A 27,540-nucleotide genomic window follows, 5' to 3' on the forward strand; every position below is an offset into this window, starting at 1 on the left:
AAGCAGCAATAGTGTTTGGTGATGCCCTCCCTAAATTTTATGGAGCATAGTACTGTCAAAATGGCCCTTGTTGGTATGACAGGCTCAGCACGAGGAACGCTGCATTGCTGCTAATGGAGTGAAAATTAATGATTGCAAAGGAGTATCACCCATGTTAATTGTCGTGGTAGGCGGAGCGGGGAGAAAATTAGTGTTGGATAGAGAGAGAAAAAAACAAGAACCAAACCATTAGATGATGATATTTTGCACTTGAACTAAAGGACATCTTTAGGCATATATGATATATGCCATCCCACGTTCATCTAAACTCATTTAAACCATCATCTACGTTCATCTAAACTCATTTAAACCATCATCTACATATGTGTAAACACTAAATTGTATGTATATATGTAGTCTATGCCCTAAACTGTAAATTAAAAAAAAGTTAAATGGTCAAAGTCTCAAAGCAATGAAAAATACTTTAAGAAATGTGTTTAAATGTGATTTAAACACGTTAAACATTGGTTGGGCATTTATATGACAGTCTTGGCAATAGAGAACTGACTTGGTAAAACTATTTCATATTTATATCGTTAGAACTTAATGTCTATTGTGTAATGACACTTATCATTTAACTATGTAGGAATTACATGACTACCACTGGCGGAGCTACCCATCGGCCAACCTGGGCAGCGGCCCCCCCTTGCCCAAGAAAATTTTCTAAAGAGTTCAGCTCATTCAAATGATTTGGATGTTTAAAGATGCAACAAATTTATTATGGTACGTAAATCTAGCTAGAATCAAACACAAGCCTTCATGATTTTGAACTATTGATTGCAAACAACACAAGCCGCATCTAACTGCTTGAAGGCACCATGGTAAGGCTGTCTCCAACGGGAGACCTATTTGTGAACCCAAACTCAAAATGGGTCTCCAACGCAATACCTATAGCCTCCAACAGAGTACCCATACAGAAGACCTATTTTGGGTATCAAGAGACGCATAACCCAAATTTGGGTATCCTCTCTCCTCGAGACCCATTTGCAGAAAGTGTTGTCTTTTAGGTCTTTTTGTTGGAGAAGACTAAAAATAGGTATAGAACCTTTTACCTGTAGCGCTACCCAAAGGACAAATAGGTCTTGTATTTTGGGTGACGATTGTTGGAGATAGTCTAATATGCTCGGTCGCTCACTAGTGCTGCCATACCACGTGGTAACCGCAACCTAACTATTGCTATACTGTAGCAATTGGCCCCCCCTTGGATTGACTGCGAGCTCCGCCACTGATGACTACTATCATGTTATTATATTTGTCTACTTGTTTGTCTTATTGTGCAACAGTGTACATGTCTCAAGTCATAATTTAAAATTTAGTACAGAATTATAGTGTCTATATTGTCTATTTACTGCTATTGTGCAAACTGTTTAAACCGGTGACAACTATCTTGCGTTTAGCATCTAGAAAAAAAAAACATTGATGGATTTCCTCCTTTGTTTGTTCCCCTTCACGTTTAGCATGAAACAGGTGCATAGAAGGTCAACTTCAGCTATGTACATGCATTTTCTCCTGGTTTGTGATCAAGTCAAAGCTTGATGTATGGACTTGCATACATTTTAAATCGTTGATGTTGATGTTTTATCATACAGACTCGTACCTTAGTCATATAAGATCACTTGTTGTTATGAAGACTTGTAACAGAAGTATTTGAGGGTATAGATTAATCAATGAAGATGGTAGTTTGTTTATGTTATCGATTTATTATTTTTTATTAGCCTTTTCCTCGGTCCACCTACCCATTATTTTCCCTTTTGGATTAACAAGTTACAAACTGGAAGATCTTGAACAATTCAGTATTCAATCTGTGGAGCATGATTACACATTCACACGGCTTGTCACCCCAAAAAGCAGCTGGACTTTGGGGGCGGAGCTTGGTTAAAACGAAGCTGGACCGTACATGCTCAATTGCATATGCTTGTTTGGTGAAGCTACCACGATTGACATGTTGGATTGTTGTTTGACCACTATATTTTGATCGAGGATATCATACCGGCCCTATCAATTGCCTTAGAGCAACTATAATAGAGGACTATAAGTGGCTAAGGTGAAGTAGAGAGAGGAAAAAGAGAAGAAAAATGGGCGGCCATATGCACGAGGGTCTCGAAACTCTGTGAGGGAATAAACTGGACAATGTATGCACAAGCTCTTAGAAACTTTGAATTTTCTACCTCATTCTCATTTTTCTTAGTAATCAAAAGTTTAGTCTATAATCTCAAACTATGTAGGTTGAAGCAATTGTTTAGGCTAGAGGTCTCACAATTAAGTGCCAACTGCCGAGACATAAGAAGACAAAAACAGAAAGTCGGAGTGCCGATGCATGCGTCTGCAATTCTGCATCCGCCAGCTTCTCCTCATTTCCTGGTGGTGGTGTGGTGTCCACCGTGTGGACTGGCTGCCTGGCTGGGCTGGCCGAGGCAGCCTAGATCGACGGATGGACGGACGCACGCACGCGCTTGCCATACATACCTGTGCGTGTGAAAGGAAAACCCTCGTTAGGCCTTGTTTAGTTCTAAAAAAAATTTGTAAAATTTTTCAGATTTCTCGTCACATTAAATCTTTAGACGCATGTATAAAGTATTAAATATAGATTAAAATAAAAACTAATTGTACAGTTTGGTCGGAATTGACGAGACGAATCTTTTAAATTTAGTTAGTACTCGTCTGAATAATATTTGTCAAATACAAACGAAAGTGATACTATTTCTGTTAAAAGAAATTCAAAGCGAAAAAAAAACAAAAGGCGGCGGCGTGGCAGCGGCAGCGGCGATGTGCCATTTTTCATTTCGAATCTGCTGTTGGCCGCTGGTCCCGTCGCGTTGCGTTGCTGCCGCGAACCCGAAACGGAGAGACGCCATCAATCTCCTGGTTCGGCACGGCTGTCTGTTGCGCCATGCATCTCGGTGGCGTCCTGCCTGCCGCCTCTCGCGGTGACCTGACGCTTTGACCATGCCGGCCGCGGCCGGCTGCCTGCTTCTATGCTTTTCTCCACATTGTCAACGTGTTGTCTGACGGCGCCGATCGTCGATGCGCGCCGGGCGCCGGGGTGTCCGGGAGGCGTGGGGCACACGGAATATTTGTCTTCGGGCGTGGGGCGGCACGGCAAAAAGAATAAAAATTGGACTCAAAACTCAAAATGGGAGATAGGATGGCACTAGCTGCGGAATAGTAGTTCATGTTAGGCACTACTATCGACGACCCAGACCCAGAGGTTGACAAATGACAACTCCAGAGGACTGAAACGTTTTTGTTTTTTTTCCTCACATTTCTGCTCCCTTCTAAATTATAAGTCATTCCAATAATCTTAGAGAGTCAAAGTTTTTCAAGTTTGACCAAATTTATATAGCAAAATAATAACATTTTTTGTACCAACCAAGTATCATAGATTCTTTAGTAGTTATATTTTTATAGTGTACCTATTTTATGACATAAATCTTTATATTTTTTTCTATATTTTTTGTCAAACTTGAAAATGCTTTGACTCTTCAAAATTATTAGATTATTAGAATGACTTATAATTTGGAACGGAGAAATTATTTTTTTTCTCTGGTTGAATAATGCTTCCGGAGCTTCCCTTTCCTTTTCTTTTGGACAGATTCACAGCATACGCTGGTCTGATTTGGTACTATACTACAGTATATACTAGCCACACGATTTTGTCAATCTTTGCCAGAAATCTTATTACTGTTCCTAACTGATTTAGAGTTTGGTTTCATGGCCATTGTTTTTCCACCGATGTGTTTCCATCTTAAGCTGTGGTTTATTGTTGATAGAGTATATAAATTGAGAGCGACCAAGGCTACGTATATGTACAGTCACTCCACTGCGCCACGTCTTATGTCGGTGACGACACATGCTAGTCAACACAGGCACAAATCTGTCCAAGCCAGACTGTAGCAGATATGCCAATTATATGCTGCCTCTGCTCTGCTTTGCAACGCCATTTGTCAACAGGAGTTTGCGTAATGTAATGGTTTCAAAATGAAAATAAAAATAAAAAATTAGACCGTACGCAGGCAGCCGCGCGCTCACGCTCAGTCCTTTTACTTCAACCCAAAACCTAATTTTTTTCAAGATTTTTCGTCACATCAAATCTTTAGACACATACATAAAGTATTAAATATAGACGAAAATAAAAATTAATTACACAGTTTAGTCAGAATTTACGAGACGAATCTTTTAAACCTAGTTATTAGTCCATAATTAGACAATAATTACCACAAACCTTCACAAACTAAACACGGGGTCGTGATGTCACACGAAACGCGGCCCAAATTCTCAACAAATACACGTGAAAATCCTCCCATTTCCCGCTGCCGTTCAGCTAACCGTGAATGTGCTGCGGCGGCCTACGTACTTGATCGTGTGCCACACACTTCAGAGAGAAATGAGCATCATGAGCATCTTGTTTTTTAGGCCTTGTTTAGTTCTAAAAAATTTGCAAAATAGACAATGTAATATTTTCGTATGTATTTGATAAGTATTGTCTAATTATAGACTAACTAGACTTAAAGATTCGTCTCGCAAATTACAAACAAAATATGCAATTAGTTATTATTTTTATATATATATATAATGTTTCATATATGCACCGCCAAATTTGTTGTGACAGAAAATATGAAATTTTTTGTAAATTTTTTTAGGCCAGTGTCAGTGGCTCGTTTCAATGCACTGTTTGCAAAACAAATTTGCTGACAGGGCATCAATGAAATGAATAATAAAACAACCTCCACAATGCATGAGTTTCACCTTGACGTTTTCTAGGCTGGGCAAAGCATTTAATTACTGTAAAATGATTGGATCACATGCGAGATGGTGAAACGATTTAGCTCTCAGTGGGGATTTCATCCTATTTCACTGCGTGGGAAACAACGCCTGCGGAGTTTCACCATGATGAAACTACTTCATTCTCTCTCCTCTTTGTTTAATGCAAAAAGTGTAGTTTTGTTAACATGACGCTCTAACAAATATGCATGACATCCTGGTGAAACCCCACTGACAAGTGAACAAGGCCTTAGTGCATTTCGGCCAATCAGGCAAGGGATGGACACGTCACCCTATACCAATCAGATGAGAAAAAGGCAGGTTGACTGATAGGAGTAGTTGGTGTACTTGTACAGATACATAGGCTTAAAGCGACGATGATATTAAAGAGAAGCCACTAGTATTAAAATTTGGATTCTACACTAAGGCACAATATTAAACTTTAACTCTTATCGTATCGAATATTTAGACACATACGTGGAATACTAAATATAGATTACTTATGAAACTAAAAATATAGCTAAAAATTAATTTACAATACGAATCTTTTGAATTTAATTAGTTCATAATTGAATATTAATTATTAAATAAAATAAAAAAGCTACGATACCAACACTTTCTAAGGCCTTGTTTAAGTTTTCAAAAAATTTTGGGAAATCGACATTGTAGCAATTTCGTTTGTATTTGATAAATATTGTCCAATCACGGACTAACAAGATCTAAAAGATTCGTCTCGTCAATTCCGACCAAACTGTGTAATTAGTTTTTATTTTTGTTTATATTTAATACTTCATGTATGTGTCTAAAGATTCGATTTGACTGAGAATCTAAAAAATTTTGTAAAATTTTTTGAGAACTAAACAAGGCCTGATACTAGCGAGCTGTGCGTGCTGGGTGCAGTGTGCGAGCAAAAGAAAAAGTCTAAAAAAAAACGAGGCCCACCATGTCAGCCCCAACTGTCCCTGTCTCTCTGCCTCCCCGGGCCACCACCCACCGCATCCGCTTCCATGTGCAGTTCTGCAGAGACCACGGCGTGGTCAGCCTGGCGCCCTGGCAGGCTGATGATGTCCCGCTGACACCAGCATGACATCCCACGCCGACGCCGTGGGCTAGGCTGTGGGCTCCATTGCCCAGCGAGCATCGCGTGTCCAGCCACATGCATGCATTGCATTGCATGGAACACATCTGGAAATTTGGAAGACGAAAGAAACTAGTACAGGCAGAATGATGATTAGCTGAACCGAGAAGAGAAGCGGGTCGGAACCGGCCGAGCCGAGCCATCGGTTGTGAACATTTCCAAGCAGTTTGGCCAGTCACGGTGACTTTTGTGATTGTGGCCATGGAATAAGCACGGGGCCAACCACTGCATCAGTGTGCAGACGACGTGAACCGAGAAGCGGTCGGAACCGGCCGGCCGAAGCCGAACCATGCATCTTTTCGTAAATTTGGGTTGCGTAGCGTGCAGGGATGATGGATCGGCGTGTCACCACCGCGAAAGGTGGCCGGACGAGCGACGGTAACGCCTGACGGCGATGGCCCTTAATAACGAGAAGCAAAGCAGGGTTAGGAAAGATGAGTCCGATCTAACAAAGCGTCGTACGTCCGACGACGTGCGTGCGTCTAAAAGCGACCGGACACTGTAGAGGTAGCTACTCTAGCAACTACGTACGTACGGGTCCTCCTAGCTAGCTATATCTAGCAACGTGCATGATCTCGATGGGAGTGGGACGACGATGAGGATTTCGGCACCAAATGGCTAGGAAACGCGCGCGTGTGTGCATTACGACGAGATCCAAGACGCAAGCGCGTATATATAGGGTTACGCACTTGACAAGTATCCTTGTGTGCCCAACCAGACAGTCACCCGCAGCTATGCGCAATGCAAGTATGCAACCATATATAAGTGAGAGGAGGGCACGTTTTGTAACCAAGCTCACAAGAGTCACAAATAAGTTCAGTGGAAGGCGACGCCTACAATGACGCTGACCAAAAGCCAAGGGTCTAGTTTATTATTTCCTGTACAAAAATTTGAGTTGACTTATCGAGAAAGAGTCATCATGCTGCATCAGTGTACAGCTGGTTTTGAACTGAATAACTGAAGTCAGCTCCTGCACTATACACTGTCCGTCTCCAGTCTGAACTCGCTCAACGCATCGTGTATGAACACATCTTTAGCTACAAAAAACTGATCTCTCCGCGATACGATTTCCCAAGAATTTCCCACAGCAGCATGCACAAATTCCCCCGTCCGAAAGACAGCCCAAGTGCAGGCAAACAGCATCAACCACAACGCGCGCGCATCCGTGCGGTGCGGTGTGGAGGTCAGGTAAGGGAAAAAAGCAGTGTGTGTTGGGTACGCTGCCGGGGTCCGTCCGGCGGTTCCGGTCCGCGTCGCCGTCGCACCTGTTCTCGCATGGTTCGCTCGCTAGCTGCTGGCTGCAGCTGCCCGCGTCTTGGCGTGGGTCGCACGATAGCCGTGAGGTGAGTCGCCGCCATCCCTCACCAACCATCGGATGCGGGCGCACACTGCACGTCGCCTTTTTCCCTTTAATTTCCGTTCGTCTCGCCCGTTTGGACTAGGGCCTTGTTTAGTTCCAAAATATTTTACAAAATCGACACTGTAGCTCTTTCGTTTGTATTTGACAAATATTAACTAATTATGGACTAACTAGGCTCAAAAGATTCGTCTCGTCAATTTCGACCAAACTGTGCAATTAGTTTTTATTTTTATCTATATTTAATACTTCATGCATGTGTCTAAAGATTCGATGTGACGATGAATCTGAAAAATTTCCCAAAAACAAGGCCCGCTAGAGCTTGCACTGGGTTGGAGTCGCCCCGTCGTCCTTGGTTAGCATCCTGATGCCAAGCAATCAGGCAACTCGTGCTGTGCATACTGTATGCAGATGCAGGGCCCGGCCTGGACTGCTGCTCGATGTGCAGTGCTAGCCTTTCGGAGTTCTTTATGGTTGCAGGACATGCACTCGTTCTCTTTGATCTGTGCATCTGCTGACTGGTGTTTTAGTGCAGTCTTAAAGCGATGCTGGTGGTCAATGAGGACAAACCAACTGTTCTGAACAAACCAGTAGAATATATGTACTAGTATATCTGTGAGTTTTAATTTTGGTCTACTGAAACCAGTGTTGGCAAAAGCGTTCCTGTAGCATATATATGTGCTCTGAGATGAACGTAACGAGACTAGGAGAATTACGCAGGACTGCATTTGTTTTCGTAATAAGGTTGGGAGCGAGGTACTGTCAATTGTTACTTCCGGGGGATAATAATTAATGTAGTGACTACAGGAAGCTTCAACAGTGAAATGTTTGGAAGAGCTAGAGAGAGATGGATATGCACCAGTGTCCCACAAGGCTGTTTCTTGACCTAGGCTTTACCGAAAACAACAGCTTCTTGTTCTTGGTTCAACCAACGAAGACCACGAGACAGAGGAGATGATCATATGGAGTATGAAGCAAATAGTGAAAGTGACCATACCAAATAACAAACTTTTACTAGCTCCGTTTTCAAATATACCAGACTTTCAGAAAGTTTCCACTTCAAGGAACAGTCAACCGATCGAAAGGACCGGCGTCTCGGAGTCACCACCCACTGTTAGCAAGTTATTCCTATCTCGCGCAGGTTGAACGTTGGACTTCTAGGGGTATGTACCGGGCTATAGCTATCGCAATATACCATTTATACTCTAGATCCGTTCTAGATTACGTACTTCCTCCCTACCTAAAAAAATCTAACGTTTTAGACTTCTATATAGTTTTTACAAAACTTGACGTTCTACTAATATAGAGGTGGTTTTAGACTTGTTTACCCCTTGCCATGCTGGCAATCCTTGCATGCTCTGGCGTGGTCCCTGGCCAAGAGATTAATCGCAACGCCTCGATCCTCCCATGGCCGCACGCCCGCACCCAATCCTCGTGCGCTCTCTGCTGGTCCCTGGCTTGCAGCATTAAAGTTGCCACACACTAGCCAATTGAGATGGTTAACTTTGTTGTATAGAGAGCAACCGCAACTCTATTTTTTGCTTAATGCTGCTATACTTCCCCACGTGTGAGAAACAAGTAGGGCTAGATGAAAAACTCGTGGCTTTGAGCTCTTGACTCGGTTCATTGTATTTTTTAAGTCAAGACAAACACTTAGCTTGTTTACTATAAGAGCTGGCTCATGAACCACTCGTGAGCTAAACGAGCTGAGTGTGTAGTCGACCAAATACATCAACACTGCATAGCCCTCAAGCCTCCTAGCCACACCGCACCAGTGCATCGCTACCACACGCGCCAACAGTGTGCAATGCCAACCTCTAACTCATTGGCAACCATACCACAAATACATCATACACGGTCGCACAAGCTTTCCTAGAAGCGAACCACATGATCAGTTGATCATGATGCCACCTAACATATGGCGAGCGATAGCCATTGCCCATACCTCTAATGAGTTCATCAGCCAACTAGAGGCATGAAGTTAGCTATAGTCATGAATCATACCAAATTATTGATGTCTTTATGATTAAAACAAAACTTTTGTATTAAAATCTGAATCAATCGATGTTTTAATTAAACAATGAGACAATATAGGAAGTTATGATATATTTTTATTGTTCACAAAAAAGTTATGATATATTTACGATTAAATACTTTTATACTTTGCAATGGAAAAGAAAAAAAATTTAAAGTTGTACTTCAATTTGTTTTTTTAATGTAAACTGGAGGGGTGCATACCCCTATAGTGTTTTATTAAACGAAGGCAAAAGAAAAAAGTTCCAAAACAAAAATTACAAAAATTGAAACAAAAGGAAAGGAGGGAGGCTGGTAAGAGGCCAGCTTAGGACACAAAAAGGTTGAGAAAGAAAATGGCCTTTACAACTGAGACCAACTAGCTAATTAAGATTTGCAATCCATTGGTTGAAGTCTATCAAGTTTCTTCTCTTCATCCTTAAAGACAGCAGATGAAGCTCATCTCTAAGACACACCTTGGAGAGTTGCAAGTTAGGAGAAACCTACTTGAAGATCTAATCATTTCTTGCCTCCCAGATGCATCAACATATGAGGATGTTAATCTCCATATAGAAGAGGATTTGGAGCTAGCTGATCTTTGAAGTTTTGCCAATTATGAAAGGGGCCAATAAACGCTAAATCTACACGTTGCTTGAGTGATTTTTGGACTCCGGTCACTCGATTCCTGGTGGCCGTCGGATGACGCTGCCAATGGATTGGATGCTCAGTTGTGGTGTGGTCGTGGGCCAGGTGTTGCGGTCGCTCAACGCTGCATGCGGACGCTTGGCCAGGGTGCCTGCTCTCCTCTCAACGCAACTGCACTGAAGACCCAACCGCAGGCGCATCACGTGCATGTTGCTCCAAGCCGACTACGCCGCCGGTGGAGTGCATGCAGCTACAGTGCTTTCTATTTTGCAGGTGAAGGGTCAGGTTGTCCCATCAAATCACCTAGCCCCATAAGAGTATATGATATTTCCTTTACGAGAGCAGATTACACGGTATTGTAACATATTTTACTACTTCTATTTTGGTGTAAATTCTATGTTTAACTGGTGTAAATTGATTATTTGTAAATAGAAATAGTTAGAATTACTCGAACTATTATATGATCTTTTTTGATTTTTTTCTGATCTTTTGTATGTTTTATTTGGTTCTCCTTTAAATTTTTTAATTTGGCTTTCATAGTATTAATCTGGTTTTTTTTGGCTTTTTTGAATTTATGTATGTTTTATTTGGTTTGTCTTTGAAATTTTCCAATTTAGCTTCTATAGAAATGATCTGATTATTTTTTTTTGCATTTTTTATTTGTTGTTTGTATATGTTTTATTGCTTTTTCTTTGCATTTGTATCAATTTGTACTTCATAGTAGTTATCTGCTATTTTTTGTTATTTTATAATTCAATTTTTATATTTATTGAATATATTTTTTTGTATCGTTAGATGTGATGGAGCGGTTATAGGACTCAAGTGATGGCAGAGATCGGAACGCTTGATTGTGTTTGTTTGTTGGAATGAGTGATTTTAAGAGATGTGATACTCGAGTGACATCTTCCCTTAAAACACTCGAATGTCTAGTAGATACACCCATTAATTCAATACTGGTAATATGAGATTGTACTGTCTTGACATATATGTACCCTCCCCGTCATGTTTCCACATAATATTTGATTTTTTTTCAGTCAATTTTTTTTTTCATTTTTTCAGGTGCAACGTACATGCATATTTTATTGAGATGGGTACGGGATATATATACGAACTTTAGTTAGGCCTTGTTTAGATACCCAAAATTTTACAAGATTTCTCATCACATCGAATCTTACGACACATGCATGGAACATTAAATATAAATAAAAAAGATAACTAATTGCACAGTTTATCTGTAAATCACGAGACGAATCTTTTAAGTCTAGTTGCTTTATAATTGGATAATGTTTGTCAAATAAAAATGAAAGTACTACAGTGTAAAAATCCAAAAAGTTTTTGGATCTAAACAAGGCCTTAGTCGATCTATATTCCTCTTGTACGTCTATATTTATCTTAGACCCGTCCTGAGTACGTGAGACTCCAAAACAGGATTCTGAGATCGATCGTAAGACGCCCCCGATGCCCCCCGATGGAGTACCGTGAAGTCGGAGCCCCGGGTAAACCTGCAACGGAGACGGAGGACGGACCCAGCAGATGGTTCAGCTTACCGTGCCAGACTGCCAGTGTCACCGCGTGTGTGGTAATGGCGTGGCCCGCAGAGGTTCTTTCATGTGCGTCGTGCCGGTCGTCGTTGATGTACGCTCGCCAGACGCCGCCAAGAACTTTGGGAAGTCTGGCCAAGAAATTCTGCACAGGCATTAATCCCAATCCTGGGACGCCTGTGGCCAGGTTCCTCCGGAGTCAGAGCACATGACTTGATTTCATGCATTGAGACGCACACGCCGCAGTTCAAACGGGTGTGGTGTGGGCACTGGGCACGCCGCCTGAGCCGCTGCCGGGCAGGGTCACGTTCCCGCGCCCGCGTGTGTGGTGTGGAGAGGACGGGACGGCGTTCCGCTCGGGCTCGCGCAGCGCAGCGGCACGTCGAGGGCGCCGACGGCGTGGGCGTCGGGCGAGGGCCGGACCGGACGGGGACTCGCGCCGCGACCGTGGTTCGTTTCGGTCCTTCTGGCCTTTTGGGGACTCTGGGTGCCGGGCCGTTCCTTGCGGCGGCCAGGCCAGCAGATGCTTAGGCACAGCCATGGGCCAGGTCAACGCATGCAGTGGTGGGCTTTTGTTCGGGCCTGTGAAGGAGATTTTACCCAGGTCCGATTCCTCAAAAATGATGATATGCGTCCACAAAAGCTTTTGCCGGTTGGGGTCGCTACGGTTGGCTGCTTTTGGTTTACACATGGGCCTTGTTTACTTTCCAGAAAATTTTGCAAAATTTTTCATATTCTCCGTCACATCGAATCTTTAGACGCATGCATGAAGTATTAAATATAGACGAAAATAAAAACTAATTGCACAGTTTGGTTGAAATGGACGAGACGAATCTTTTGAGTCTAGTTAATCCATGATTGGACAATATTTGTCAAATACAAACGAAAGTGCTACAATGTCCATTTCTCAAAAATTTTCGGAACTAAACAAGGCCATGATACAGAACACCATTTTTTTCTTACTACTCAACAGTTTAGGCAATTTCTAGACAGTTTTTCCATCCTTTGGCTCCTTCCTCCAGGCAACAACCACGGTCGCACTGCAGGCGCTGTTAGCTTAGCGTTGTATGTAAGTGTAAAGCACTAAAGCTATTCTGTAGGCTTGATTACCTCTGACTTGACTAGGTGATTTACGTGACTTCATGTAGTATCTTGTATAAATCCTCACGCGCATGATCAATAGAATGTGTTTTTGTGTGCGTAATAACCATTTCCTCACCTCCATTATATCACAATCCTGTCTGTTTTATATAAATAAAGTTTATTTCTCATAGGACCAGTAACTAATAAGTAAGCACTACTTTATAATTTCAAAATAGAACATTAAAAAGGACTACTACTCTTTTTTAGAGGATCGAAAGGAATTCAAACAGAGATAAAAAAAAGAATACAAACGGGGATAAGTAAGAAAAAAAAGGAATACAATACAAACGAGGCCGCTTCTCATTCGGGCCTGTCCTAGTGGGACAGATGGGCCCAACTGGGCTGATTCGTCCTGAGAAATGGCCGCTGCCAGCCTCACTCAATCACAACCGTCGGATCAGCCCACCAGTGCCTGTGAATAAGCCCTAACCCTCGGCCGAGGCGCCTCCCTTATATAAACCGACACCCTAGGGTTTCCCTCTCTCCCTTGTGATACCCAACCAGAAGTGCGGCGGCGCAGGCGGACCAGGAGGAGGCGGAGGAGAAGCAGCGGAGCCAAGCCACCGCCGCCACCATGGGTGAGATCCCACTTTCCTTGCTTCTCGTTCTGCTTGTTCTGGCATAGTTGCGGCGCCGGTTCTCCGGTTTGAGCGATTCTGCCGCGGTGGTTCCCCGTTTTGAGCCATGCTAATGGGCGCCTCGGCGGTTGATTTGGATGTGTCCGTGCAGGTATCTCGCGTGACTCGATGCACAAGCGCAGGGCCACCGGTGGAAAGCAGAAGGCCTGGAGGAAGAAGCGAAAGTAATGACTGTTTCTCTTCCCTTTGTTCTCTCGTTTTGATTCGTGTATGTGTGCTTTCGGTTTATAGTTTAGACTGCTGCTTGATTAGATCAGCGGTCCCTGCGTTGTTATCTTTGATCTTGAAGTGGTTACGGCTGTATTAATTGATCTGAGTTCTATCGAGGAATGTTTTTTCTCTCCATGCCATTAGGTGACCTCCAGTGAATTTTGCTTTGCGCTTTTAGATGACACCCCGTAACTATGTGTTTACTTGTTTGGATTATTGTCTAAGAAATTATCCGTGTCTGTTAAATCGTTTACCATGATGATTACAGTGAAATGTCAGTCTTTGACACTGTATAAGTAGTTTTATTTGTAGATTCCGCGTCTAGTTTTCATTTTTCTTGGAGGTGACCAACTGAGCTTCTCAGAATTGTTAAGGGGTTATGTGGTGAGAATTATCATATTTGGAACCCTGTTTCAGGATAGGGACTTCCATCTTTGTTACGAATAAAATCATGGATATCTATTTGTATCCCAACATGTTTGTACTGTGTTTAGGCAACACCAGAATTGTAAATCAGATGTGCAAATTTTGGTAAATTGAATTGGTGTCATTATCTTCATTTGAAGTATCAGTGTAAAATAGTTGTTTATTGAGGTGGCTTCACCTGTGTCTTGCAATTCTATGTGAGGACTTTGTTCAGATATTTAGTCTGTTTGTCAATTCTTCTGAAGGTATGAGCTCGGGCGCCAGCCGGCCAACACCAAGCTGTCAAGCAACAAGACAGTGAGGAGGGTTCGTGTTCGTGGAGGTAATGTGAAGTGGAGGGCTCTTCGCCTGGATACTGGTAACTACTCATGGGGAAGTGAAGCTGTTACCCGCAAGACCCGTATCCTTGATGTTGTCTACAATGCATCAAACAACGAGCTTGTGAGGACTCAAACCCTTGTGAAGAGTGCCATTGTGCAAGTTGATGCTGCCCCATTCAAGCAGTGGTACCTCACTCACTATGGAGTTGACATCGGTAGGAAGAAAAAGGCTCCTGCTGCAAAGAAGGAAGCTGCTGAGGTATTATTTCTTTACACACAGCGTCTCACAATTTACTATTAAATGGTTTTAATAAGGTATTTGATCATAGTTCATACATAATGTTTTGTAGCTGGCAAATATCAGCTTTTTCTGTTCTCTTTTTGAAGACAACTGACTCACCTCTTGTATAATAATTACTCCTGTGCCTTGCAAATTCTTAGATAACTCTTATTTTCTTATTGATGTTTCACATTTGAATTGCTTGTTTTAGCACTATGTGTTTTAGATTTTTGTATGAAAAATGTACAATTTGATTGTTTTTATTAATATATTTCCATAGAGCAGAGATCAATAGTTAATTAGTTTTCTATCTATAGTGTCTGTTATGTTTTCTCTGGTGTATCACTTATTGTTTGAGTTTTATTCATCCAGGGACAAGAGGGTGAGGCAGCAGCTGAGGAAGCAAAGAAGAGCAACCATGTGAAGAGGAAGCTTGAGAAGCGTCAGGAGGGACGCGAGCTTGATGCGCACATTGAAGAGCAATTTGGCAGTGGAAGGTTGCTGGCGTGCATTTCCTCCCGCCCTGGACAGTGTGGCCGAGCTGATGGGTAAGAAATTGGACTTTCACATGACTTTCTTTGATTTACTAGAGCAGCATATCTGTTTTTATGCCTTTTGTAGCTTAAATCTTTATGTTTGTTTGTACCTTATTTATAATATAATCACTTGTGAATCTAGACATTTTAAATTTGTTAGCAGCTGTCACAAATTTATCCTTCTAGGATAAGTATAATGTTGCACGCAGCTTCTTACCATGCTTCTTTTTTTCTAACAGGTACATTCTTGAGGGTAAAGAGCTTGAGTTCTACATGAAGAAGCTTCAGCGCAAGAAGGGCAAGGGCGCCGCAGCTTAGAGCATTCTCATGGATGGTCTTACGCCGAAATGTGTGGCCTATTAAATATTACTCTTGCTTTTTTGTTAGTCGTCTCAAGTTCAGAGCGTCTATGTCATGTTTTGCAGACCTGAGAACACTATTTTCTGAAAATGAATCAACTCTATCTAGCTCTTAAGAATTGAGATTTTCCGGTTGTATTTTCGTGATGCTTATTTTGCTTGTTTACTAGCTGCAACAGTTCCTGTTAAAGCAGGTTTGGTTTCGCGATGAGATTGTGCGGGTATGATTGATTTTCTGTTTTAAGGTTTAACATGTACTGTGCAATGAATCAAACGTGTTTGCTAGATTTTTGGAGCTGGCAGCGTCAAGACGATCTGCTTTTATTGCTGGACCAAAGCTATGAATTAAACTTGTTTCTCTTATAAAACAAAAATAATTTGATTTCAAGTCTCACTTTGGCTCCTTGTTAAACATCTACGAATTTAGTCTCGCACACGTGAGGAGGCCATGATATATAATATTATGTCGGCCATGATATATAATATTACGTCGATTTTGAAGAAAGCTTAAAATGAAGTACATTTGCCCCAGTCTTCGACTGACTTCGATTGCTGAAAGTAGATGGTTTTATTAGAATTTTATGTACATTAAATATGCTGGTATTGTATTAATGAAGGGAGATTATAGGAGTTTTATTATGAGAGCAGAGAGTTTTATGGAGATGGAAATTTTCTATACTGTTTCTAAAATATATAGATGTGTTAAAAATTGAGTCCTAAGGAAATGTATTTCTGCAACAATAACCCGCGTTTGCTTTAAGGCCAGTCTCAATACATGTTTCATGAGAGTGTCATGCACATTAAATAGGGAGCCACATAAGCAAAATTACTGACTTGGTAGGGTCATTAAATGAAAGAGTTTCATCAGATGAGAGAGAAGTTTTATCCTCATGAAACTTCTATGGCTCGGTTATTTAGTTTATAGTCTTAGTAACTGTGTCATGAAACTATACATTGAGACTGATCTAAGGACTAAGAAGAGACCTTGTTGTAAGGACTAAGGAGAGACCTAAACTACCTAAACTCTGTGCATTGTGTCGCTGTTAGACCGTTACAATCCACAATCACAACTAAACATGTTTTTTTATACTTTTTTTTTTGAATCGAGGGTTGTTGCCCCATTTTCATTAACGATGATAGAAATATGAAACTATCTGGACCATGACAAGACTAGTAGACCAGAACTGTGGCCCAAAACCAATAGAAAACATAGTATCGAACCTTAAAAAACATCGTCTACATATGTTGACATGGATTATAGTGAACTTGAACTAAATTATACACACTCCACTTCAACGTATATGAACTAAGATGAATCCGATAACATCTAAACAAAGGCTTTAGCATAGTCACGATCTATACCATTATCATCCTCCGCTTCTTGAGTGATATGGAGCTTGTTCTGGGTTGCCTTTGCGCTGACTTGGCCAACAACTTTACATGAAACCAAACACCATTAGATAACTTAGATCTTTACTGCTGATGCCAAGTGCCAGGACGCTCGCAACACCAGGCTAGTTCTTAGTCGACATGGCAGTGGCAACAGACTTGTGGAACTTTTGGGCCAAGCATCGCTTTGTCATGGGATCGGTCCTATGTGAGGCCTGTTTGGGAGATAGATCAACGTCCGACTCCAACATTTTCCCCATGATCCAATCCAATTGAGTTCATCGTCATTGAGGTTGAACGGATGACTCACACCTAATGCAACTCAACATAGTAGCAACAACGATGCTTGCCTAAGGAGTACTGAACTTCGAATAAAAAACGAACCTAACTGTTGGTTTTCAGTTTTTTCCGTTTTGGTGTCGGTTTTTGGTTTTTGCAAACTTTGATGTTCGAGTTCATCTTTGGTTCTTGTGTCAAACCGAACCAAACCATCGAGGAACCGAAGCATAGTTGTTAGATTGCTTGTTTGAGTGAAATCGCCTTAGAGATCATAGCACTAGCATTGGTTACGAGGCTTGTTGTGGTGAAGTAGAGCTAGAGCAATTTACTAACCCACCATCTTATAGTCTAACAACGACTGTCATTTAGATCTTATCAGTGTGGGGACATTGGTTCCAAACCCGTGAGTGGACCACCGGCTCTGCCCCCGTGGTCTAGCAATGGCGCATGAATGATTGGTCTTATCGTAGAACCATCTCTCCCAGCTAGTGGAGCTTATAGATGTGGTTCTCCATGGATTGTTTTCTGGTCATAAGCAACCTCTCCCACCCACTATAGATTGTTGGGATATGAGCTCATGTATCCTTATATTAGATCTGGTTCTTACTCTATCCCAGATATCCAAATAAGTATTATACTATCCACCTTTTCTTATTTCTCATTCTCACTATTCCTTTTTCACAATCCAAATGTTACCCTAATCTTTCACTGCTCCAGCAAAGGTATCTAACCCAGGACTTTGGTTTCGATAAAAACAGCTCTAGCTCTTGTCCTCTCAAAGAGCTTCAGAAGTGGAGTCATTGCTATTTTGGTAAAAAACAACTTGTACATAGGAATAGCAAGTCTAAAATGTCTATAATATCTGTATTTTTTCCTTCTTTTATTTATTTTGTTCTTTCCCTTAGCCCACCCTATCGCTCTCGGGAGAGGACACTGGCATCCGCGCGGCTCCCGCACGCGCACCACGAACTCTCTTCTCCGCCGCCCCATCGCTCCCGCTCGGACTACCACCACCGCCCCACACCTCCCGTCGTGCCGCCGACCGACGGCGCGCATCCGCCGCCTCCGCTCCGCACCTCCTCATCGCCGCCCCGCCTCGCCTCTCATCGCCGCCCCGCCTCCCTCCGTCGTTCCTGGCCGCCTTGCTTCTCCTCCGTCGCCGGCTACGCGCGTGAGGAGGGAGGAGGAGCCGCAGCGCGTCGATCGAGGGGCAGCGGCGTCCATCCCGCGTGAGAAGGGAGAAGGAGCCGGTGAGATCTATTTTTTTTTTCATCTCCTCCATCTCTGGCAGCTCTCTCTCAGCGCGTTTTTTTGGAGATTCGTCGGTGGAGCTGGTTGCTGTGAACCCGTTTGGTAGCGAGGTGCCCAAAACAGCTCCTGAAGCTGCTCAAGAATCGCTACCAAACGGGGCCAACCCGGGCTCGGCACGCGGGCGACTGCCGCGGGGCAGTCTCAGGCTCGCGCCCTCGCCTAAGGTGAGAGTCAGCAGTCGCTGCTCCACCAAGGCGGTCGCTCCACTTTGGGAGCACTTATGCCCCAAAGCGAAGCGTTACCTGTCCGCTTAGTGTGCGCTGAAGCGTGCACTTAGTGCCGCATTTTGGAACCCTGATTAGCCAGATAACTATTATCGGATAGTGAATCCAAACAGGGCCTTAGATAGAAAGCAGTGGTTAAATGTTATTTTATTAGAACATGCGAACTATAATCTGGAATTCACGGAGTAATATTTGGTTTTGTGATATTATTGCCATATTTTTTCATTATTTGTTTGATAATGATGCTTAATTTACCTTATTGCCAGATTAATGATTTAAAATGCACCCGTGGATTAATAATGGTAGTTATTTAAAATAAAAGTTGAAAATGACTGAATGGATTGCTGTATGATGATTGATGAAAAATGCATGATAACAAATCATATTGCTTCATCTTGTAAAATTCATGTAGCAATGAAAAAATATAAAAATTTTGATTATGCAAAATTCAATATAACCATAATAACCCCTAGATTCTATCTAGAGATATCACTATATTTAGAAAAAGTGAAAATGACCAAACCATGTCATTAGATTGAATGATTCTAGTTTCCCCTTGCTTTATCTGGCCGGAATGATACAATTGACCTTTTCTTTATGTATGGAGATTAGGAATTAAAATTTGGAAAAGTCAAACTTTATGACTTTTAACTAACAATCTGACAAATTTATGTGTGTTATGTTAGTATCTAAAGGTTGTATTTGAAATTTGTATTACATATCATTGATTTTGTAACAATTGATAATGTATTTTATTTAATGGTGAAAGATTACTACTGTAGATTTCAAATCTTAATAGTATTCGTACATAATGAAAAGGATGGAGAACTCGACAGCAATAGTGACCAAACTGACCAAATCATGAGCAGGTGTAGAGTCTCATGAGTATAACTTCCAAATCTTGGGAGCTTTGCGACACACTGTGAAAGTTTAGGTACTAGCTGCAATTTTTGTACCTAGCCATTTGAAATTAACACTGTGCCTTTGTGGTTGATCATGCTAACTATTGTTCAGATAATTTTTTTTTATCATCAGCTCTTGTACTTATTTTCGTTGGCCTTATGATGATTATCTACAGTAAGTTTTATGATTTGACTAGTTACTTAGGTTTGTGGAGCTGGATAGAACAATCTTTCAGTGTGTTCCACTATTTAGTCGATCGTGCTGCTTATATATTGAATTGAAAATGTAACCTATATATGTCCTGTTTTAGGTGCTCCATGACATCGGAAATAAATTAGGATTGAAGCAAGATTAGGGAGTTATTCAAAACTTGAAAGTAAAGGGTTTCCAGTCTTCCAGTTAAATGACCAAATGACCTGTATAATGTCAGCAAGCAAGCAAAATAAACGACAGACAAATTGTACCAACTCAGAGCAGTGCAGGCCGGGGAAGAAAACAAAATTTGACTCATCTCATTGTCTAGTAAGTTTGAAGCCTCATATCGGTCTTAAATGGGACCAATATCTGAGGAAAGTTGTGCCAGAGAAGGAGCAAGTTGGAATTTTGTGGTCAGATATGGCCCCTTTCATGGAAAGCCAAAAACACTGTTCAGGCCTTGCTGATGTTACATATGTTCCTCCAGAGACTTTCTCTCTTAAGAGCCTTAGAGGTGTGCTATCCTATGAGGTATACCTAGCTTCTTATCTACAATATTAACTTCAGAGTTTATTTACCATGATCTGTTTTCATTTATCTTCTACAATTGCCTTGACTTGCTAAATTCATTATTTTGGTAGTTTTAGCCTGCTATTTTGTGCTATTCTTTTAACTATACATTGACAAATTTTGTCCTTGATGTAGGTATGGTCTACATTTCTTACAGAAGCCGAGAGAAAATTTCTCATACAATTTCTTCCAAGTGAGACTGATGCAGAAGAAAATGTATATTCGTTGCTTACGGGAAAAAATCATCACTTTGGAAATCCTTTCCTCAGCTGGCAAGTTCTCTGATTTGATTTTCGTGGACCCATTTTATTTTGCATTTCTAGGGTTGTAGAGGCATACAGTTGTGCCTTCTGTTTTCTCTGTTGTGGTTATATTTTGTTGTGAGCTAGTTGTATTATTTCTAGGGATGAAACATGGGCCAGATATTCTCGCCCGTCTGAAGGGTTGAAATCTGTTTGTATCTGAGCCTAGATATTCGATGTCCCTTTCAGATCTGTCCACATCCGAATTTCACATCCGAATTTGGATATTCAATGTCCCCAGATCCGAATCTGGATATCTGATATAGGTACATAGTATTTATCAGTGTCCGACTGTCTCTCGGACCCAAACTACCTGTTTGTATCTGTATCTGACACACCTGACAATATGCGTATCCAATTATGAATCCGAGAAAAAATAACTATCTATATTTGTATCCATACAGATCTGTTTCTATTAGATCTGTTTTCATCCCTAACTTATTTTCAATCCAGTTTATGTGAAAAGTACCTACTATGGTTTTGAAATAGGTACATGTATCTTATTTCCTCCCATGGTTCGGTTTGTCTTGGTAGAACCCAACGCAACTAGATCTATTCATTGTTTTTGTAAGTAATAAATGCTTTATGGGCTTCGGATTTGTGGGAAATTGTGAACATTGGATGATTTTTCAAGAATTGGCAAGGGAATGTGTGTGGTGGTGACTTGGGGCCTTGCGCATGGAGGCTGCAGAGTTGGTTGAGGGTTTCCCTTCTAGTTCATGCTTTCCCCTTTGACGGACAAACCCTTTATATAGTGGGGGATTGGGGAGGGGAGGAGTGATCCCTAAGCTACCATAGGTTGAATTTAGAGTTAAATACACCAGCAGGCCTTGAACTTGTATGGTTGTGCCATTTAGGTCCATGAACTGTCAAATTGCATTTCGACCTACTTATGTTGTCTACTGGTGTACCCAAGGTCCATGCCCTTTTGGGAGGTCAATTTGTCATACATGGCGACGCCAGCGTGGATCCCTGATCGCTTGAGCTGCACATGGCCACGCGCGCCGGTGGTGGTGGTGGTTGGGGGGGGGGGGGGGGGGGGGTGGGGGCTGGACATATGCACAAGTTTTGCTCATTTTTATTTCAATCCCTCCATCCTGTCCCCAAATCTTACTGCTCCTATTGCCGCCTGAGCACCTTGACCTCGGTGGCGTACCCAATCTTGACCCTGTTGTGGAAGGTGAAGATAGAGTTGAGCATGTGCGCAACCATTAGGGTGATGTGGTCCCCATGGCAAGCTTGTGGCAGATCCTTCACTCTGCACCAACCAGGATCATCCACACCAAATGGGGGAGAAGATTTGGGAGACAGGATGGAGGGATGGAAATGAAAACATGATAAGCTTGGGAGGCTAATGACATATTTCTGGGTGCTCCCTCCGTCATGTGTATCTCAAGTGACCAGGAATCCATGTTGACATCGCCATGCAGGATGAATCAGCCTCCCCAAGTGGTATGGACCTAGTGTGCACTAATAAACAACATAAGTGGCTCAGGAATGCAAATTTTTAACTCTTGAATTTAATTTAATGTTCTGAAAATACCTTAAAAACCTCATAATCTAGTCCTATCGAACTTAATGTCCAAGCAGTCATTCCCCAGGGGATTCGGGTCTGTTGCTATAGTGCCAGAATTTACGGTACATGCATGCCAGTGCTATTGGGCAGTACACATGGGCCTCTCTGGGCTGCCTGCAGGGCCTACTAGTCCATGAACCTAAGAAAATATACTTGCACTGCTACACATCCAACAACTTTTATAGGACAATTAGCAACTTCCGAATCTTCTCAGATCAAACTTCAAAGTGACTGATGCTTTTACATAACATTCTGTGGGCACTGATCATCGGCTCACACAATTTAAAGATGATTTATTGCCTGAAGGTTTCCATTATCCTATGTTGAGGTTCGTCCCTATTATATGCACATCAATGCACTCATTCTGTTTATCCTTAAATAATGTTGCACTAGAATATACCATACTGGAACCTTTTCTTTAGACCTGCTCTTGTACCCCTAAAATTGCCCGCTGAACTTTCCGTCAGTTTGTCTATGGTACTGTTTTACCTCTTCCTATATTTTTGAGATCATTGATTATTTTTGAACTATAGGTCATCTTCTCTTTGCTATGGTGATATTCATCCTGATGCACTACTTAACAAGGAGAAGCACATAAAAAAGGATGAGAAGGCATATCATGTTAACTTGCTTAATTACCATTCCAAGTATGCCCAAAACCAGAGCAAGTCTATTATAAGTTTGCCATCTAAGATGATCTCTTGATATTAATTGTAAAATGACTGCAGCATGGTTGAAACCTTGAAGAATTGGAGGAAGAGATGGCTAAGTTGCGGTGATACAGAGAATTTCTTCAGGTTGGGCTTGCTTAAATTATTTCTTTCTTGACTCCTGGTTGATTCAATGATTTATTTACTTGCTCTGCTCTGGTTTTCCTTCATATAGGGTTAAATTAGTTACGTAATTTGCTTCATTTTGTCCAATTCATGCACATTTCAAATCTGCTGGTGCATATGGTGACCCCAAGCTGGCTCTGAGTGTAGTTTAAAACTCTTGAACCTTTCTGAACCATATTCTTGCAATACTAATGCTCGTGCAATTAACTAGAGTTATTGCTGTTTAATTTTTTTTTCTGATGTGCCCTTGTTGGTTAGTCTACCGCGGTATTGCCTATGATCTGTGTGCAAGATCAACATTTTATTTTTGCCTGTTTGTGTCTCCAAGAGTTTCAGATGGTTGGCACATCGAGTTGGAATATGCATTTGTTAAGAAATCTGTTTGGAAAAGTTTGTGCTGGTTGGCATAATGGCACATGGCAAGTAGGCTCACCTTGGAGTCGTGGGTGTATAGTGTTCAAGTGCTAAATTGTTTCATGTTTCAGTTTTCTGGCAGTTCATATGGACAATTTCAACTGATTTCTCTGTAAGCACTAAAGAATTTAATTTTTTCATGTAATATCTGACTATAGAGGTCTATGAATACTTTATGGTTGTATTTTCTTTTCAACCTCAAGGAGAATATCTAGTGTAATGCAAACCCAGCATTGCTTGTGGTGCAAAACTGCAAAACTTACAACACTATGCTTCTATACTGCATTCCGATGAAGAGCAAACTCAATTCAAGACGAGAACAATGAATTTCTGTAAAACTTACTAACTGATAAACCGTTGTTTGTTATGTTTTTTCAGGGATAACCCTGGTAATCAGATGCAAGGAGTTATGCAGCTGAAAGCTACTAAGAGTGTAATGCCCATGAAGGTTGCACAAAGAATTGATGTTTCAAAGTTTATGTCATACATCAAGGTAAGATAGTTATCTCATATAAAGGGTAACAATGACTTACTTTTGCTCAGCTTTGGTCACTGAGCTTCTTTAAGAAAAAATCATCTAGACATGCATTTATTCCTGCAATTTAGTGTGGCTGCCAACTAGCAGGTACAAATTAGGTCCTCTGTGTGTGTATTTACTCTCCTTGTCTGCACAGTATTAAATTATTTTTGAAATCTGGTATACTGAACTGGAAAGAGAGATTTGTATTCAGTTCATATTTTCAGCTTCATAAGCTGCTTGTAGTCAGTCCATGTCTGACAGTGTGCTATCAGCTGATGGAGTGTGGACTCCATTATCTCACTTATAGATTCTGTTCTTTTCCATAGATCCTATTCTTTTTTCCAACCTGTGACATTCTTACTTAGCCGTTACCTTCTTTCGTAATTGTTTTATGAAGAACAATGTGAAGGGATGTGCTAATGTGCGAATAATGTAGAACTGAGTCAGAATTTCCTAAATCAGTCTGCATCATTTTTGATTATGTGACTCTAATGTAAAGCTGATGTATTAGCAGTGACTGGACTGTTCATGACAGTTTTTTATGCCTAACTATTACTTTGGTGTCATGACCTCTGTCCAAATTAAGTGATACTTTTGACTTTTCAGGTTCTTATAAAATTCACCTTTCACCACCAATATTGACAAAGCTTATATAAATTGCAAAATACTCCATTGGGATGCCGAATAGCAACACCTATTTCAGAGTCTATAAAATGATTGTGATGCATTTATACTGAATGCTGTGGTACCTTTGCTTTTGTAACCTTTTCAGGTTAGTAGAACACAGCTCAACCATATAAAGAGACTGAAGCCATCTGGGGATGGTATTCAGACCAAACATGTTTCACGTGTAATTGGTGGCCTTGATAAATCCCATGTAAAACCATATGGAGCTTTACTAGAGGATGAACAGAGGAGACTGCGTGAGCATTGGTCAGTAATGCTTACTGTAGTATGTATATCTTTTGTAGATCATTTTCTTATGAGGAACTATCTACATGACAGGTTGAAAATGTCTTGCAATGATCTACCTGCTTTCTTTGAGGTTCTTAGGGAAAGGAAGGTGCTGATGGAGAAATCAAGAAAGTTATTAGGCCTTGAGCTTGAACAGAAGAATGTATCTGTCTTGAGAAAGGTTCGCTGTGACTTGCCCTTCAAATCTTTATCTTAAGTCCTCTATTTTTGTCCTGAGGGAAGTCATTTACTTGAATGTATAAAAAAATACAGTGGATGATACCAGTTTATGCTTACTTCTGTTATGTATCTTGCCCTTTTACAATGTATCATAGCATTCACCACTATAGATGAGAATACCTGACTTAAAGATACTGAATTTGTAAGAGGCATCTAGTATGAAAGCTGTAGGTAATATTTCATTATGAATGGTGAATTACCCTGCAGTGTTACCTTATTTGTATAAGTTAATTATATTGTCACATTCTTTGTTGTAATCTTCATAATGAAAATAAATTCCTATAACAGAACAATCTTAATTTGTTTTTAATACCCAATAGATGATTATGGTTTATTTATGTTTGTTTATGATGAGAAGGCAGACCAGTTAACAGACAAAACGAAAGGGCTAGGACAACCTGGTGCTAGTGAAAATGATGGTACGCCAGTTTTTCAAAATGACCAGGTAGAATGCTCACCTCAAAGTATATTGCAAGGTGGGCATGATCAGAGCACATCTCTTCAAGATCAGGATGATGAGCAGTCTGTTTACCATGATCTCATGGTAGTCAGGGGTATAGACATAACTAGTCAGAGTGAGCAAAAATCTGATGTGCCGGATCAAAATCGTAATGTTGTCAGCTGCATAGGTAAAGGCATTTACTGCTGTGCCAACAACCCTGGTAAGCAGAGTGAAGTTCTCATGGACATCAAATTATGTAAAGATGGACTGGTTGTTGACAATCCTGACTGCAAAAATATGCAACTAGAAGATCTTGATGGAGTTTCTTACAAAGGTCCATCAGTTCATGCTTATGAGCAAGATCAGGACCTGGAAAGCATTGGCCATGCTGTTGTCAACCACAATTTTCACCAGTGTCCAAATATTTCTTCAGAAATGAGTCATCCAAAGATGAACACTGTAATTGACCAAGACGAGACTGAGAACGTTATGATACCATCGTGCAGTTCTTCACAACTACCTAAGTCCTCTGGAGAACAAATGCATGTGGAAGATTTTCTGGATCTAAATGACCAAGCAGCAAAAGTTGAGAAAGTCAGATGGCAGCTGGCAGGCCCTCTTCAGTCACATTTTCGCCCTCTAGAGAATATAGCATATAATGGCTCAGGTGACTTGCAGGTTAAACAGCCTTATCTCTCTTCAGGGCAACATAATTCTTCAGTTTACTTGAATAATGGTATTTTAAGTCAGCAGCAACCTCAACTTGCCTCGTCTGCTTTCACAGTGGACAATCCAGCATCAGTTATTGAACCTTTCTCAAATCTGCAGAGCAATGGTCAGCTCGAGACAGCAAAGGACATTGGAGCAGTCTCCTATCCCTTTCGACATGCAAATAGCATAAAACAGTCAACTGGTTTGCATTGTTTGGTGAATAAACGTTTGACTCAATCTGCTCCATTTCCCAGGTTGTTGCAGGAGCAGCATCAGTTAATTGATCAGAGTGACAATGGCCTCTATGCACAACCTGATGAGGATTACTACACGGATGTGAGTTTTCCAACTAAAGTAAACCTTCCAATCTCTGAACAGCATTCCTATGCTGCTTTTGATTCTATGGATCATAGGTATAACTGGTTCCCCGAGGGCTCTCAGTCACATAATAATAATAATGATAATCTGTTGGGGTTGCAGTCGGGTAACTGCTTACCCCAGGCCTTACCAAGTGGAGGCAGCACCGATGGAACTCTGTTCAGTGCCATATCCCAGTACAACCAGCCATCAGTACACATGGGACATGGTGGGTCAAGCCGCAGCCAACTCATTGAGCCAAGGAATCAATTTGGTCCACCTCAGAATTTTTCTACTTTTCCGGATATCTATGGCTTCACCCAGAATATGGCCAGTGGCACAAGCAGTCAGGTAGGGCCTGTAGGGTCTCTAGATAGCTCACATTGGACAAACTTGATACAACAAAATCCTGGAATGCCATCTGACTTTACAAACAGGCCATTCCGAGGGCCCTGGACCAGATAACTCTTTGACACACTGGACTGGATGTACTAGATTGGTTGGTTTTAGGCGCTACCTAAGTTGGTTAATAAGGAAATTGGGGCAGATTGGAACAGAATGTTTTCCAGCACCGATGACTGACAGCATTAGTGGTCTTGAGCCGTTTGAATGGTGTGGTTTCAGAAATTGCTTTTGCACCATGCCTGTCTGAACGCAGGCGCTGGGAATCTGGAGTCAAAGCTGAGGATTCCCGTTTTTGCTGTTTTGCCCTGCAATTTTTTTTTATTTTTGATAATAAAGCTGTGCCCCAATTTCCATGTCTAGTCTGCCTCTGTAGCGCCCTCAGCAAAACCTGACGCTGTGTCGTTCTTAATTGTTATGTTTGTCTTTTGGGTTGACATGCCGGTTATATATGAAGACAGAAGGTGTGTACCAGTCGTGGGGATGCCATTTTAGGTATCAAGAGCAGG

At 41.4% G+C, this 27,540-nt stretch overlaps 2 protein-coding genes across 2 annotated transcripts; both read left to right on the plus strand.

Annotated features, from left to right (window-relative positions):
• Nucleotides 13,077–15,617, plus strand: LOC8068608 (40S ribosomal protein S8). Its single transcript, XM_002452540.2, has 5 exons — nucleotides 13,077–13,215; nucleotides 13,367–13,439; nucleotides 14,157–14,490; nucleotides 14,884–15,059; nucleotides 15,287–15,617. The coding sequence occupies exons 1-5, from the start codon at nucleotides 13,212–13,214 to the stop codon at nucleotides 15,363–15,365; spliced, it is 666 nt and encodes a 221-aa protein (XP_002452585.1). The 5' UTR covers nucleotides 13,077–13,211; the 3' UTR covers nucleotides 15,366–15,617.
• On the plus strand, nucleotides 17,952–27,540 carry LOC8075741. Its single transcript, XM_002452541.2, has 9 exons — nucleotides 17,952–18,324; nucleotides 19,823–20,238; nucleotides 20,413–20,549; nucleotides 22,689–22,802; nucleotides 22,884–22,952; nucleotides 23,784–23,898; nucleotides 24,698–24,858; nucleotides 24,931–25,060; nucleotides 25,478–27,540. The coding sequence occupies exons 2-9, from the start codon at nucleotides 19,924–19,926 to the stop codon at nucleotides 27,092–27,094; spliced, it is 2,658 nt and encodes an 885-aa protein (XP_002452586.2). The 5' UTR covers nucleotides 17,952–18,324; nucleotides 19,823–19,923; the 3' UTR covers nucleotides 27,095–27,540.

The sequence above is a fragment of the Sorghum bicolor genome, chromosome 4 (genome assembly GCF_000003195.3).
Source record: "Sorghum bicolor cultivar BTx623 chromosome 4, Sorghum_bicolor_NCBIv3, whole genome shotgun sequence".
Taxonomy (NCBI): Eukaryota; Viridiplantae; Streptophyta; class Magnoliopsida; order Poales; family Poaceae; genus Sorghum; species Sorghum bicolor.